The 16363-nt window shown below is 35.2% G+C and overlaps 1 protein-coding gene across 1 annotated transcript in view; it reads left to right on the top strand.

Annotated features, from left to right (window-relative positions):
• IGF1 (insulin like growth factor 1) overlaps positions 1–14959 on the top strand; it is a 62791-nt gene extending 47832 nt beyond the window's left edge. The window contains exons 4-5 of the mRNA XM_072401146.1: positions 3052–3233; positions 8234–14959. Of these exons, the coding sequence (XP_072257247.1) occupies positions 3052–3233; positions 8234–8293 (242 nt within the window). The 3' untranslated portion in view covers positions 8294–14959. The remainder of the gene's footprint in view (positions 1–3051; positions 3234–8233) is intronic.
• The last annotated feature ends 1404 nt before the right edge of the window (positions 14960–16363 follow it).

Consider the following 16363-nt stretch of genomic DNA (forward strand, 5'->3'; position numbering starts at 1 on the left):
TATGCAGAAACATTTAATGTTTATAAAGAACAAGAGAGAATGAGGCTATCCATTTAGGAAATTAAGTTTCCCCTTGCAAGAGATATTTCACTTAGCTTAGTGAATGAGGTAACACTTCACATTTACTAATCTAAGCTGAATATCCATTGCAAGGGGAAAATTCACTTTATTAGGTAGAACATATATACTCCTTTATTAAATCAACCCTATTGCGTGGCAAACATAACATCAACACTGACAAATAACAATAACAATAATAAATTTACACTGCTCCATACAATCCGATTCAATTAAAACACTGAATCACAGATCATTCACCAACATATGTCAAGAACAAAACACAAACGCTAATACGTAAGGGTAAATCCCTAAAATGCCATAGGCAAATCATCAAGGCTTTTAAAAACAACACAATCCTAAAATATACCTGAATTCTGGATCTGTTAGGTATATGTTCTTCTCGAAAGCTTCATTAGTTAATTGTTTTTTTTTTTTTTCTTTTTTTCTGTGAATTCCAATTCCTGGGATATACCCACTTCTTGTTTATTGATTTGATGCCAATCTACATGGAAGAAGAAGAAATATCTCATGAATGAGACTTAACAAACACAAAGTAATTGTACCTAAGTGTTGTAATTCAAAAGATGACTAACTACATACATTTTTTTGTTTTCTGTGAGTTTCCATTCTTGAGATATGCCCTTTCTCTGTTTTTGGATTTAATGCCAGGTAGTAAATATATCTCAGGAATAGATCTTGACAGACAAAAAGTAAATGCACTTTTATGTTCTTCTCTAAAGGACAACTAGCTTTATACATGTTCTTTGTTTATGTGAATTCCCATTTCTTTCTTTTCATATACTATTTCATATATATTTTCATACAGGAAGTAGAATTATATCAGGAATAAGACTTGACAGACACAAAGTAAATGTAGTTGTATGTTCCACTCTAAAAGATGACTAGCTACATACCTTTCCTTTTTTTATGTGAAGTCCAATTCAGGAGATATTCCCTTTTTGTTCTTAGACTTATTTTTATTTGATTTGTTGATTTGCCATGATTTGTTGGCAGTCCATACACAGCCAGTAGAAATATATCAGGATTGGTATTTGACAGACACAAAAGCCTGACTTCTTTCTGCTAACCTTGTGACAGGTTCGATAGGCCTGAGGTTTGTACAAAACCAGCACCATCATGACTTACAGTATATGTGAGGTGATTGTATGAACTGGTGTTTCTGATACTGGTCGGAACAAAGCAGAGAAAACATGGGCCCCGGCCTGTACTACAGGGATGTCAGCCTTTCTACCCATACCTGTATATACCTTACTTGTGAATTGTATTGGAGATATAAATATATTTTATAATTTATAGCATTTCCCATATATATATAAATATATTGGAAATGCTATAAAGTATGTTATACTTTATACTAAAACCAAAGGCCCTATTGGCGATAAAGTCAAAGCCAAAGACCACATTGGCGATGTCACTCTGCAAAAACAAAAAAAGCTGAGTTGTGCATATACAGCATCAGCTTTGATTGAGAGGAAAACCTGGCAATCATGGCTTCCCGGCACAGCTAATCAAGATGGCCAAATGTCATGCCTAAGCAAAAGTAAAAAGGAAGATGTTGGCGACCTGCAAGGGAACGTGGATGGGTAAGTTTTAGTTACACTTTAAGCTTCCCAGTAACCATTTGCAGCCAATAAAGAAGTTTGGATGATGACATTTCTTTGACGACATATCATCCATATTTTTCCTCATCGGTAAAGGCTTAGGAAGTAGGAAGGCTTTCCGGACTAGGAAGGCTTTTTTAAACAAAATGTGTTAAATGAACATCTGTTCATTGAATAAAAAAACCCCAGCCAATGAGTGACTCATGTATTCTTTAGCTTGGATATTCTTTAAACATGACCTGTTACTGACCTGATGTAATAAACTTACTGTTTTGTCTGGGATTTTGATGAAATGCTGATTGCAAATCTTCTTGGAATTTGTCCACATTGAAGGAATCTTTCTTGGTGATGTAGAATGTGTACATTTTTTAAACACTTTTCAGGTTAAAAAACAAACCTTATTCACAGTTTCCAGCAGCCTGCTTTTAATGACGGAGAATGTAGCCATTTTATTGCTTTAAATGATGATCCAGTAATGCCAATGGATCACAGAAATTTGGACTCAAAGCCAAACTCTAGGCAAGCAGTTAAAGAAATAGTTTGAAAATCATACATGTCGTGTTTTATCTTCTACGTGATTCATACTTCTTTGCAAACTCATTTTGCTATCCAGGTAATAGACACTCAGACACTAAAGATCACCTGGCCAAATGCTCATATGATAGCAAAGGAGCACCCAGATAAAGATACCCCACTGGTATATTATTAGTATATTAGTATAATTATCAGAAAATACAAGAGGACTTCTACTCTTGTTATCTGAGAAATTTCAATTTGAAACCGGAGTCCTCCAACAGGGGTTTCAAATAAAAAAAAAAGCAGCTCAGGTTGCATTGTCTTACCCTATCTCCTGACCTGTCCCACACTATTATTAATCTCTGAAGGATAGATGTCTTCAGTTTTTTGAGAATGACAACCAGGATCATTAAAACTAAGGGCATTTTGTGAGTGCAGGGCATCATGGACCTGCCCCCGAGGGGCATTTCTGGTGGTAGGCAGGCAGTTTCCACAAAGTTAATTATGCTGTAGACACTAAATAAATTCTATACATAGGCTGGAGGAGCAAGTGTTCAATACAGGACATTCCTTGTTTTGCTTTAACAACTAAAAGGAGATAATTGTATAATACTCCAGCAGTGGAGTCCCAGTCTGTTATTTTATTGCTGCCTTACACCCAACAACTGTGAGTTGAATAAATGAATGTTTCACGTATTCTTTTAAATGCATCACTATAGTACATTTACATAACTCACTTAAATATCAATTTAAATTTAACATGATTTTTCCAACCTCAGGACATGATCTGGCTTTAATCAAGAAAGTTTCATGATGATGCTATTAATTTTATTATATGTTTGTTTTCCACTAGGCAAGCCAGTAGGGTATGGATACAGCAGTCGACGTTCTCATCAGAGAGGAATTGTGGATGAATGCTGCTTTCAAAGCTGTGATCTGAGGAGGCTAGAGATGTACTGTGCTCCTGCCAAGCCAGCAAAGTCAGCACGATCTGTACGTGCTCAGCGTCACACTGACATGCCAAAAGCCCAGAAGGTAATTTAGCATCAATGTGAAGGTGGTCTCAGACAGGTGTTTGGTCTTTCCTAGGTAAAGGTTGCATAAATCTGTAATAATTCCAGTGATATAACTAAAAGTCATAACATTTTCTTTACCATTGCTGCATCACCTGTGTTTGGTCAGAAACAATGCAAACATTTTTAGGACTGTTAGTAATTCAGTGCTTTTTGCAAAACTTTTTTATAATCTAACAGGAAACTGGAAATCACATTTTTAAAAATGTCTAATATGTACACAGCATGAAAGCCCCATTGCAGACTGCTTTTGAATTTACCCAAACAGCAAGGTCATCGTTGGTTTCAGTTGACTAAAGTATCAAGTACTAATTTTCTCCTTATTCCTTGCTATTGCTGGATTTGCGCAACTAGTCCTTCAAAGTTGCTTCACATCACTCACATCAACTATATCCATGGAGTTTTATGTGGGATATTAACCTAGTAGTTGAACTTGATAAACTTATGTCCTTTTCCTCAACCTGACTAACTATGTAACCATAAGTACAATATGCATGATCTAAATATGTATGAACCTTTAATCCAAAAAAACCTGGAATGGAGCTGGTCCAGGATTGAAAACATTTGCTAACAAATGCCTTGGATAGCTTTAATAAATCTGGCCCAATTTGTTTGGTTGAAACCCCTAGAAATAGCTGTCCTGTAGGGTTTGAGAAAAGTGTGAGCCCAAAGCAGGAATAAACCTAAATTGGAAAAAATGCAAGCAGGTTCGATATTGCAGAAGGAACAGGCAATGTCTCAGTTTTTTTCAAAGTATAGCTCTGATTTGATATTTTGGGCCTGATTTATTAAAGCCCTCCAAGGCTGGAGAGGATACACTTTTATCTGTAAAGGTGGGTGATCCAGCAAAGCTGGAATTAATTTCTTCAAAGTCATTTGCTATTTGCTAGGGTTTGCAGCTTCACTGATGAAAGTGTATCCTCTCCAGCCTTGGAGAACTTTAATAAATCATGCCCAATGAGTTCTGTAAATTATGATATTATTTCAATAGAGGAGTGAAATAAGGAGACATAGCGTTATTCTTAAAGAAGGAATGCAAAAAATGAATTTGTTTTAGTTATGGCCAAATAGTAAAAAAGTGTTCACCACTACACATTTCCTTTAAAGACTATGAGAATATTTTATGTAAAGGATATATGTAATAAGTGACCAAATATGTTACTTCTCATATGTAAACTTTTTTTAATTTTAAGATTTTTACAATTCTTTAAAAACATTTTTTATAGTACAGATATTTTTTTAGAATACTGCTATTTTGTTTGTTTATTTATCCTAGATAAAGAAGGGGACCATAGAAAGAAAGAAAAAGGTGAAAGGATCTATTTGCAAACCTACTTTAAAAACTTTATATAATTTAGGTCTCATTAAAATCTTTGATTGTGAAATGCACCTTTTTATATCACATTGTAATGCATTGCAAATGGGCTTGCTCTTTTTTTAGTATGTTCAAGTATTTTGGGATTTTTATCAATGTCCAGCCTTACTGCACTGTAAGGTAATATGCAAAAATACACTCAATAATGCACACTAATGATCTAAATGGGTCCTAAATGAAAACAATAAGGGTTTTACTTATAAAACAGGAAATCTGACATTCCCTCAAACATTCAAGGCTTAATGCCAGTAGAGGTAGTCCCCAGGTTACATACGAGATAGGGACTGTAGCTTTGTTCTTAAGTTGAATTTGTATGAAATTTGGAACAGATACAATTATTTCAATAAATTCAATTAGGACAGATGTTTGTCTCATAACAACATAATATTACGCAGCGTGGTGTCAGTTACTGTAAAAAACCTCCTTGTGAGATAATTACAAACAAAGCAAGAAAAAAAAAACTTTATGGAGCCTAGACATTCATTAACTTCTGGAGCAAGCTGTGCTTTGATATGCAAAAAGAAACAACTGCAGAGTTTGTCTTGGTCATTAAAAAGTTACAAAAGCTTGCAGAAGAGATCACCCACAACCTAAGCTGTGTTTAACAAAAACCCCCTCTCCCTTCCCCATCAAGCCTCCATCCTGCACACAAGCGAATAGGGACGCCCTATACGTATCTAGGAGTCGTCCGTATGTTGGTTGTCATTAACTCAGGAACTATCCGTTATTGATTCCTACCAGGGAATGTTTGAGGGATTGTCAGGTTCCTTGGTTTATCAATAGAGCCCTCAGAGAAGTATAGAAAATGCCCTTGCTGATAATTGACTGGTTGTTTTGGTGATCCAGTAGCCCTAATACTTTCTAAATAATTTACCTAGAACAATTAAACCAATCAGTGTTTATAAAGTTACTTGTACCATGCTTGTTCCAGGTAAGTGACTCCAAATGTAGTAAGTCAAAAAAAAATCAGAACCATAACATTTTAAGATTGATATCAGCCTCCATATTACTCTCAGCATAGGTCTTATAGAAGCAATGATGTACTAACAGTGTACTAATTATTTATTGAATAGTATGCAGCGCTATGTCATCATAGAAAGGGTATATATATGAACCGCTGGGATACCTACTGACATACAAACAAAAAAGAGGATTAATCACTCCAAAATGTCTTGGGAAAGAGTGATCTCCATTTAAACCTATGCTCAGCTGATGTACTTATCCATGAAAAATACATTTACTTAGGAATGTGGCAGTAGGTCAGTATACCTGTCTGAGGTGGTGCTAGCTGGAACGTAAATGATAAAACTGCTTTAGAGATGTATGGCATGTGGAAAATAAAAATTACAAATATGTTACATATAAAGTATGTATACATATAAAGTAATATGGTATATAGCATGCAAGCAGTACATTTAGCTAATCCACGATGACCTTTTAAACCTAAACTGCTTGGCATATAAATTACTTTTCATAATACGCAATGTGAACATTAACAACACCATTTAGCAATAATTACATCCTTCTGGTTTTAATTGGGATTACTTATTTTGTGCAATTATTAATTCATTAGCAAAAAATGTGCAATGAGCCACTAAAGATGCTTATGGATAGATCTTAATGTTAGGAAGTCGAACAAATATTTCAAGGAGATAAAATTTTGACAGACCCGTTGATAGAGGATCCTATAGACTGTTTGTGGGATCATTTGATCAGTGTTTAGAAACATCCAAAGCCAAGAACGTCTTTTCTTTAAAGGAATTAGGACATTTTTAGTGAAAAGAAAGAAGAAAAAAGCTGTTTGCTAACTCTTCCAATCATCAAAAATAGCTGAACTGTGTAGGGTGGGTAAATAATTTTTTACCACACTGCCTCTTTCTCAACGTGCCTTGTTTGCCTCTGATGTCTGATGTTGGCAGGAGATTAGAAAACTTGCCTTGTAATGGGGTAAAGTAACTGTTCAACTAGACAGTTCAATCTTAACTTTTTTAACAGGACTTTGCAGAAGACAAACAGTGTAGCTTCACTGCGAAAGCTCAGTGTTGTACTTAGAGCTCAGAAACTCACCACAAGCTGAGTTGAAGAAAAGGAAATTTGACACAGTTTCAATATATAAGAGGCATAATAAAATACACTATGAAGCCCACCTTTCTATTACCTGCCAGGTTATTTCACTGGTCACCAACGCCTTGCTCCATAGGAGCCATCGTTTTCATACACTCTACTGAGGGTGACTAACTAGCCCGAAACAGCTTTTTACTATTTGAAAGTTTTTGCTGTACAGAAATATTGTTTAATATTATCATATATGTGTGCATCAACCAACAGGTTCTGGATGCAGTTAGCCAAGAGTGATACTATTATTTGTGTTTAGGATGCAGGGTTGCCAATAGGGGCAAAAAACTGATTTTATCCATTGTACTTGGACCTAAAGAATAGTGTTGGTTGAATATCTCACTATTTGATTTGACAGCTATTTGATTGAATAGTGAGATATTAATATTCAACACTATTGAAGTCAATGGTGGGAGAATTCAGGTTATTTTTAGAGACTAATACGGGCTGCAAGAACAATCAGATTGCTCTTGCAGCCCTTTACTAGTTGTATGTGTTCATGGATAGAGTTTCTCTATCCAAGCACAGGAAGTCCAGGAACACATACTACAGGGGTGCATCAGCGATCCTGATTGCTGTTGCCGCACTGTACTAGTAGTATGTGTTCTTGGATAGAGTTTCTCTATCCAAGCACAGGAAGTCCAGGAACACATACTACAGGGGTGCATCAGCGATCCTGATTGCTGTTGCCGCACTGTACTAGTAGTATGTGTTCTTGGATAGAGATTCTCTATCCAAGAACACAGGGCACTAGATGTGATGAACGGGGAAACTTGTCCCCATTCAACCTCTAGTGCATGGGGATCGCCTGCAGTCACAGCTGTGACCACAAAGTTCCCACAGTCATGTGACCGTGGGAACTGAACTGTAGATGAACTCTGCAGTTCCACTAAGATCCCCGGGGCACTACAGGTTAATTAACCTGTAGTGCCACGGGGAACGCACACTTTTCTCAATGTTTGCAGACATGGCTGCAATCATTGAGAAGATGCCCTGCAAGTATCTCTAACTCTGTAACACACTTTCCAGCACAGTAATATGATACATTTGTTACATTGTTCTGGCAGTGGATGAAAGAAAAATATAACAAATGTCTAGGATAACCTGTAAAAAAAATTAAATAAACACAAACACTCAATAAAATATTTTAACATTAATTTTTTTTACACATTTTTTTTATCCGAATTGCCATCGAATCTCTTTTTTTTTTTTTGGGTGGGGTCTATCCGAGTTCGAACAGCCATATTCGGGTCGAATATAAGGACAACCTGAATTCCCACACCAACACTACTAAAGAATATACACATTCACATTCCTACTGCATTAGAAGACAAAAGGTCCCCCCTTGTTCTCATTCTACTTTTTTGGACTATTTATTGTTTTATTATAAAAATGTTCTGCACCTCAACACATACATCATTACATGTTAATAACAGTCTATGTAACCATATTCTCATGTATGTGTATTACAGGAAGTACATCAGAAGAATGCAAGTAGAGGGAACACAGGAAGCCGAAGCTTCAGGATGTAGATGCTGTTGCAGCTCAAAGTCTTGAAGAATGAATGTGGCATGTGCAGGATGTATTACTGAAAAGTTCAATCAAACAGGGAAAGACATCACTTCTCTCAACCAATGGGCATTCATCCTCTGAACAATGCAAATTAATGTGCCGCTGATGTACATTCCAACCGGAATTATAACAACTCACATAACTGATCAAGTGCTCTGTAATCTTTCACCTGTTAAACATGTCCTGCACAAGCATTTGTTTTAATAGCTTGTTTCCCTTTGAGGTCTAGAAATAAATGGCCTTCTTGATTGCACTAAAATTAATCAATGTTTTGTGGGTACTGGACGCATGACCCAGACTTGTCTGAGAGTTCCTTATATTTGCACTTCTCTAGCTGGGCTGTTTAGTATCCAGTGTCCTATAACATTGTTTGCCAGGCCATCTGTATTTGCACAGTTTTGCTTTAATACTAGAAGTAGTAGAAAAGATTTATTTTTCCTATCCTAATGTTCCAGAATCCCACCTACAATTATCTGAGCATGGCTGGGGTTCCTACATTTCACTAAAACAAATGGCTAAATTTTTCCACCAATTTCTGATTATATTATTATACAACAGTTAAACACTTGTCTAGGCTCATATGTCACTGATCTTTCTTGGTAAAAAGCTAGTTATTTGTCCAGTGGTAAACATTTGTGTTCAATCAAAGTAGTAACCTGTATATCACTAATGCACATATATAATTAGGTATGTAAAATAGTACAATGGTGCTACTGTATGTTGCAGTGAGTGTTGTGTGATGATCTGGTCACGAAGGCTAACTGGTAAAAGCAAACACATTTTCTGTAGGCTAATACTGTGGCCTTATTGCTGTATTTGGTGTTTGAGTAGAAGCTAGTAAGTAGGCTCAATGTAAATCTGAGTATGAATCATTTTTTAAAGGTTATAAACACTCACATCCCTTAAACGCTGGGAATAATATGTATTGTCTGTGGTTGATTTTCATGAACCTGGTTATGAATACCATGCTCCTGGGAGCGGCTAGCCACATAGTTTTACACCACGGGTGTGAAGGGCCTCTAAGGTAGCTGCAATTCTTCAACCAAATCAAACCTTTTCTAATACATATTTTACGCATCCTACAGCAGGAACATCTGCACCAATGACATCCAGGTCCTGAGCAGAGCTCATGTCACTTCACCGTGCTAGGGCACGAAAAAATTGACTTGTGTTTCTCTTCTAAAAGCATTTGATAGGCTTAAGAGCAATTAGGATCTTACTTAGCACAGGGGCTATATTTAGGATTTTATTAATTTTTGAGTAAGATACAGCCACAATTAGTCTTATTTAATTTGGTCAGTTTTTGATTTTTATTGCCTCCAGTTATAGGGTGGATTAGTGTTATCCAGACCAGATAATAGCTGGAAAGTACACTGGGTTGACTGCTGAACTCTCCTTGAATGTTACAAGACCAAAGGTGAATGTCTGTGCTCTATGGTGTTTCTATTCAAATAATGTAGCAGTATAGTGGTCAATATACCATTTCTCTTGAGCTAAGGTAGCTAACAGAGAAAGCTTTGTGTGAAAATAATTAAATGCACATTTACAGTATCACTTCAAACCAGGATATTAAATGTATGCATTTGAATATAAATTTGTTTTTTTTCTCTAAAAAACCACATAATGTATAGGGACTTTTTCCTAGCAGTTACTTCTGTCCTTTCCTAAGTAAAAGTCCAGACCTATTTCCTTCTTTACACTTAAAGATATTTGTTAGCATCAGAACTGAGGGGAAGGAATGGTTTGAAATAGCTAATTCATAACAAACCAAATGAAAACAGCCCTTCTTCGAGAGGGTCCTGTCATAGCATTTAAATGATTACTTCGGTCATCTCCCAGAAACGTTTCTGTATAGCATTTAACAGTTTTGTTGTGCTTAATTTGTATAGCAGATGTCAGAAAGAAAGGATCCCTAGAGTCAATTTACGTCAATCCATTGAATCATGACCCATGTTCCATATGTGGCTGGAAGAGGAGGAACTTTCAGTTTATGGGAAAAGAGCTGCCCATTTTTACATGCTAAAAGTATTACAGTTATTGATTTTGGAATAACTAAAAAATATGTCATCTCTTTAGCAATTTATTAAAAGTACAGAAAATGTCTACAATATAAATAAAGAAAACATAATAGGAATACCACTGGCACAAATATAGAACTATTCCTATGCAAACATCTGAAAAGTTTTAAAAATCAGGCTACAATATCATTTATAATAAAGTAAACTTCAAAACCTTGATTGGATAATTCATATCAATACAAATACAGTGCTTCCCTGACTGCCATTATATTTGGTAGGATTTGCCCCAAAAACTTAACGAAAGCAAAACCATAAGAAAATTTTACAATGATAGAGGGAAAGGAGATCATTAGATGTTACTGCATAGATTTAGCATTGGAGTTAGTTTTTTATGTATTTATTAGTCAGTTATCAGTTATTTTATCAGAGTTAAAAAGTTAAATCCTCTTGTGTCTGGGAGGTGACTACTTTCACAATTTTAAACCAAACCATTGTTTAAAACATTATATCCATGTGTTTGGGCAATGTTTTTACTGATATCTATAGAATAGTTGTACTTATATAAAGTACTTTCAGTGGAAAGTTATACGATTGGCTGCTTTGAAAAATGTGTGCCCAGAACCAGCAAACTGCAACTCAGGTAAATGCCTATACATGCGGTTCTTACTCTAGAAGAGGAAAAGCAACTACACTGCCAAAATCAATTTTCTGTAACAGCAATGCAATCCTCTACAAAAGTACAGCTAATCTATGGATAAAAGTAAAAACATTGCACAAATGGTTCCCAACCACTGCCATTAATTTTATTTGCATTGGTTAGGATCATAGTTGAGCCTGCAGCTGGACAATGCAGCCAACCGTATGTCTCAAATGGTCCTTAGGCTGCTGTTTAATGTTTGCCGTACTTTAGTTCTATTAAAGCTCTGCAGTATGTTCTCCCAAAGAAAAGTATGCTTTGTTTAGTTGTTCAATTGACTTTATGGGGTTGTTTCACTAAAGGTAGTGAAATCATTATTTACCAACATTCACTTTGCTCCAGGCATTTGCTTCTTTATTAGCTTAACTTCTATGTGTCTTCAAGCTGCAGCCAGGTGGACAGGCTTTGTCTACTACAAAATATTTAACCAAAGGTTTGCCTATCCATAGAGAGGTAAAAAAAAAAGGAACCTTGTACCCATTTGTCAAATAGTCCCATAATAATAGTCACCCCTGGTGACTGGTGTTACAGTAAATAGAAGGAAATTTAACACTGGTCAAATAACATCACTTAATGTGATTATATGTGTTATATTTATTTAAATCTGAGACAAGCAAGGGAAACATTTCCCATTATGGAAACAGAAATCAAAAGAAACCTGACAGGGGTTTTACTTTTCCCCACACTATCCCCAACAAGATTTTTTTTTGCTACCTGGCAAACTTTTTTGTGTGATTAACAAACACTGAAAGAGTCCTTTTCTTACAAAAAGGCTTAGATTGAGCTGAACTGTGCCTTCACTAAAAAAACATCTATGTTCAAATAATTACAGAAATGTTAAGGTCAGGTTATACTCAAATTCTAGGGGCAACCAATGCTGATACATGTGCATGCCTATTCTTATTTTCTTTTTAAAAAAATACTCAAGTGCTGAACAGCACGTTGAATATGTAGCAGATTTGCTTTTACCAGTTACATTCCTGACCGGGTGTGGTAAAGTGGTGCTATTGATTTTTTTAATGAAGTACTTGACTAAAATATAATAAAGCATATGAAATATATATTTTTAAACATAGGAAATGACAGTCTTTGTGTAAATAGATTGCTCTTGAATTGTTTTTATGTCATATATTTTAAACTATGTGCCATCTAAATTTTAAATATTGTCATCCTAATGAATTTGTTGGCTGTAACCAAAGCTTTGAAAAAGGTTCCCAACATTATATGTGTGTAGACTCAAACGTCTAATTGGAAGAACATAAGCTGTGCAAAAGACAGTTTTTGCCTTTTATTTTATGTTTTTTATTAGTGCTGAAAAACCTTCCTGCACTTTATGAGATATATTTAGAATAGTATGTCATTTTTGTGACAAACTGGTTGTATACAAATGAAGTCACCACTTAAGTTGATTGTCTTGTATAATCTATTATTCACTACCTGAAAAGATCACAACAACTAAGTATTTAATGGATCACTATACTTATGTACCTTTATTTAATTTAACCCCCCTCCCCAAAATATGTACGCCAAATCAACATGGTGTGCTCAACAGGGAACTGCATAACCACTGTTGCAAACTCTTACTTCTTTTGTTCATATATATAAAAAAACTCTATCCTATTGAGGCTGTCTGTGCTCATCTCAACAGGTGGCCTCTCTAAAGAAATAAATGAAATAATAACGGGAGTCAGCAAAAAAGTAAATAACTGGCTACAAACCATTTGATGTAAATACATTTACTGAAAAAATAATAGAGGCTATTGGTGGCACCATGGCAGCCAACACTTTGAAAATGGAGAGCTTTTTACTTCTTTAGTACAAGTTTCATGTCCACCAGCCTCAAGTTTAGTTGGATTCTTGCTGGCTTCATCACCTGCCACTTTTTTTTTTTACATAGATGTTCTCCCTACTGTTCGGGCTTAGTCATGCCGGAAAACGTTGGCTTTTCCGATGTCAGATGACTATGTTACACTCTAAGGAAGCTAGATGATAGGTAGGCCTAATTTATTAATGAACCAGCTAAGACAGAGGCTGTACCATCTATTCATTGGCGCTTAGCCATAGAGATTAAAAATCAGTCAAAATGCTATAATACCTACAGACATCAATCTATTTTATTATACATAGTCATTTAATTACTACCTTTCTACCTTAGTAGAATCATACTTACCCTCAGGCAAGTAGAACAATGTGCAGGGCAAAAGAATAGTAGGGAGAAGCACCCAGGTAAAATGCTTTTTATCTTGTTTTATTTGCTTCTTTACTCATTGCATTATGTGGTCATTTATTCCAGCATTGGATCTGGTTGTACAAAAGATACTGTAGATGAAAAAGAACAAATCAATCTTTTTTATCTGCAGGGTTTGACTGGCAAGCTGAATACCATTTCCAGAAGTGCTTTCTGGTTTTATTTTCCTGTAAAAAGTTACATAACATAATATGGTTAGTAAGATATAACATAGAATGGAGCCTTTACAAAAAAATGTCATTCATTTATTTATTAAGACAGCACAATCTCTAAATACAGTCCTTTGTATGTGGAATGAATAATTGCAAACGTAGTGGAATAAAATATGAGTTTCTTTACAAATTCCCCCATTCCCTAATGTATATCCTTGGAATTATTTCCATTATAAGATGCTATTTGTTTGCTGATGCAAATAATTAGTTGTCTGATATTAGCTTTCTAATCCATTTTTATCAAAAATCTGTGGTTACCTTACTTACATTTTGCATGTATATTGGAGAAAAAAAGAAGAAGAAAGAAAGAAAGAAAGAAAAAGAATAAGTAATTCCATAACTAAAGATCTAATGACTAAAATATTCTTTACAAAAGCATATTGTAAAAGGTGTACTTTTAATCATTACCTATAAAAGGCAACCTGAAAATGACATAAAAGCTTCTATCAACATAAACCTCACAAAGTCACAGGTTCATAAAGTTAGAAGTGGTTATCTGAAGAACAAAAAGTTATAATATGATAACATCAAATGAATTCATCATATTGTCCCCTTAAAGGAAACCTGCACTAAGAGAATACAGAAGCTTGCTCCCTTTTGTGAAATGCTACTCGCCTGCCAGTCATTCTGATTATTCTGTACTATTTGAGCCAATGATGTGGACAAGCACGTAGATAAGAGTTTTTACTTCACTCTGACTTTCTATGTGCTTGCTCCATGTAAATGACTCAGAAAGTAATCAAGCCAGCAAATGCCAACCGATCCATAGCACAGGTTTAATAAAATACATTTTTTTAGGGCACCTTTGTTGCTAATTATACCAGCCAGTTCTATTTTAATGGGTAATTTACCAAATGAAGCAGAAGGCAAGTGCAAAAGAGGGAAATCCTAACAGTGACATGGCGTGCTACCTATACCTAGAGCTCCAAGGGTGCAAAAACCTTTAAGGTATCTGCTTAAGGGCATCAAGTAGAACCATAACCTATTTGTTTGCTAATAGAGCAATACAAATAATAATATTGCAGGGAGGAAATAAAAAATTGCTTGCAGTCTGATGGAGTATTAAAAAATTGTTTTAAAGCTTCAGTCTGGCAGCTCATGGGTTGCTCAAGTAAACTGTGTCAGTAACCAAAACTAAAATGAGGAATGTCAAGTATCAAGTATGGAATAGGAATTCCAGATCTACTTATATACTTTTATGCTAGGCAACTACCTTTCATCAAAATCTTGTGCACTTTTTTTACCATATAATGCATAGCTAATACATTTTCACTTTCTGATCCAACTTTGGTTAAATACAATGGTCTGTAGTTAAAAACAACACTATTTACATATATTACCAGTGACAAAACTTGAATATGTTAAAAGCACACAATTGGCAAAATCAGTTCTTGCCTTAACTGTTGCTGATAATTGTGCTGTCAATAAATGTTGACAAATTGAGATACAAATGTGTTTCCTATATTTTTTATTGGTACTATTTGATGACTACTTTTGTTTTATTCAAAGTGAAAATGACAAGACAAGTTACAATACAAATATTGTACAGTACCAGGAAGTGGCCATATTTTGCCTATTGATGTTATAATAGTTATATATAAACTTATAATAGATTTTTCCATACCCAGTGCATCTTCTGCAGACAATCCCTGAGCATCAGTCACTTTCCTGTTGCACTTTTGTTTGGATGGGTACCCATGGTAAGTCCGCAGATGTATTAAAGCATGAAACACTTAGGTTGTAGTATTCCAATGTTGGTATTGTTATATATTAAATAAAGCTAGCTTCACATGGTGTAATCTGATTTTCAAGTTACATTTTACAACCCATTTTTTGTTCAAGAATATCCCTAATTTAATATTTTAATTGAAAGCTTTTAGCAGTGAAGATGGTTCTGGACACATAGCTTAATCCATCTTGTTTTAAAAACAGAAAAAGTGACAGGAAATTATAACTATGTGACTCTACTAGAAATAATTATATTTTGTATATCCTTAAAGTATAACACTATCTAGTAGCAGAATTACAATGACAGTAAAATATATGACAATGCTTGTTGCTTCTATGTCTGTCTATGCTGAAACCCTAACTTAACAGCAGCAAATTGGAACGTGCTTTTGTCTCCCAAGACAGTAAATGTGACATTGATTTGCCTACAAAACAAAAGGAGTGATAGAGGTTTAGGAAATTAAATAGTATCATATGTGTCTACAGTTAGGTAGATGACATGTTTTTCATTACAAATATTGTAATTTATTGGTTCCCTACAACAATGGCAGTAAAGCGCATGGGGGAACATCAAACCACAGTTCCTCAGCAAATTACTTTCAGCTTAAGTTTTTATTCAGTCTCTTACCCATTAAAAATGGGATCCCAAAATGAATACCAAAACTATGGCCCTGATTTATCAAAGGCAGGAGAGGATACACTTTTATCAGTGAAGCTGGGTGGACCAGGAAACCTGGAATGGATCTGGTCCAGAATTGAAAACATTTTCTAACAAATAGCTAATGACTTTTAGGAAATCAATTCGAGGTTTGCTGGATCTCCCAGCTTCACTGATGAAAGTGTATCTTCTTTAGTCTTGGATAGTTTTAATAAATCAGAACCTGTATGTGAACAGTATTGCTAGGAAATTGATCTTCAATCCCAAGGGCCAAGACTCCCACACAATTTTATTATTTCTCAGCAGTACATTTAGTAAAAAATGGTTTACAAACTGTCAGAAAATGACTTGTTTTATGAAAATCCTGGCCTGTATGTGGCCCTGGAGGACTGGAGTTGGACACCTCTGCACTATAAAGTGATCTGCACAGAAATTGCTCTCGTCTTAAGTAGGTCATAAGCTTTTAGAA

This window comes from Pyxicephalus adspersus, chromosome 2, assembly GCF_032062135.1.
Source record: "Pyxicephalus adspersus chromosome 2, UCB_Pads_2.0, whole genome shotgun sequence".
Taxonomy (NCBI): Eukaryota; Metazoa; Chordata; class Amphibia; order Anura; family Pyxicephalidae; genus Pyxicephalus; species Pyxicephalus adspersus.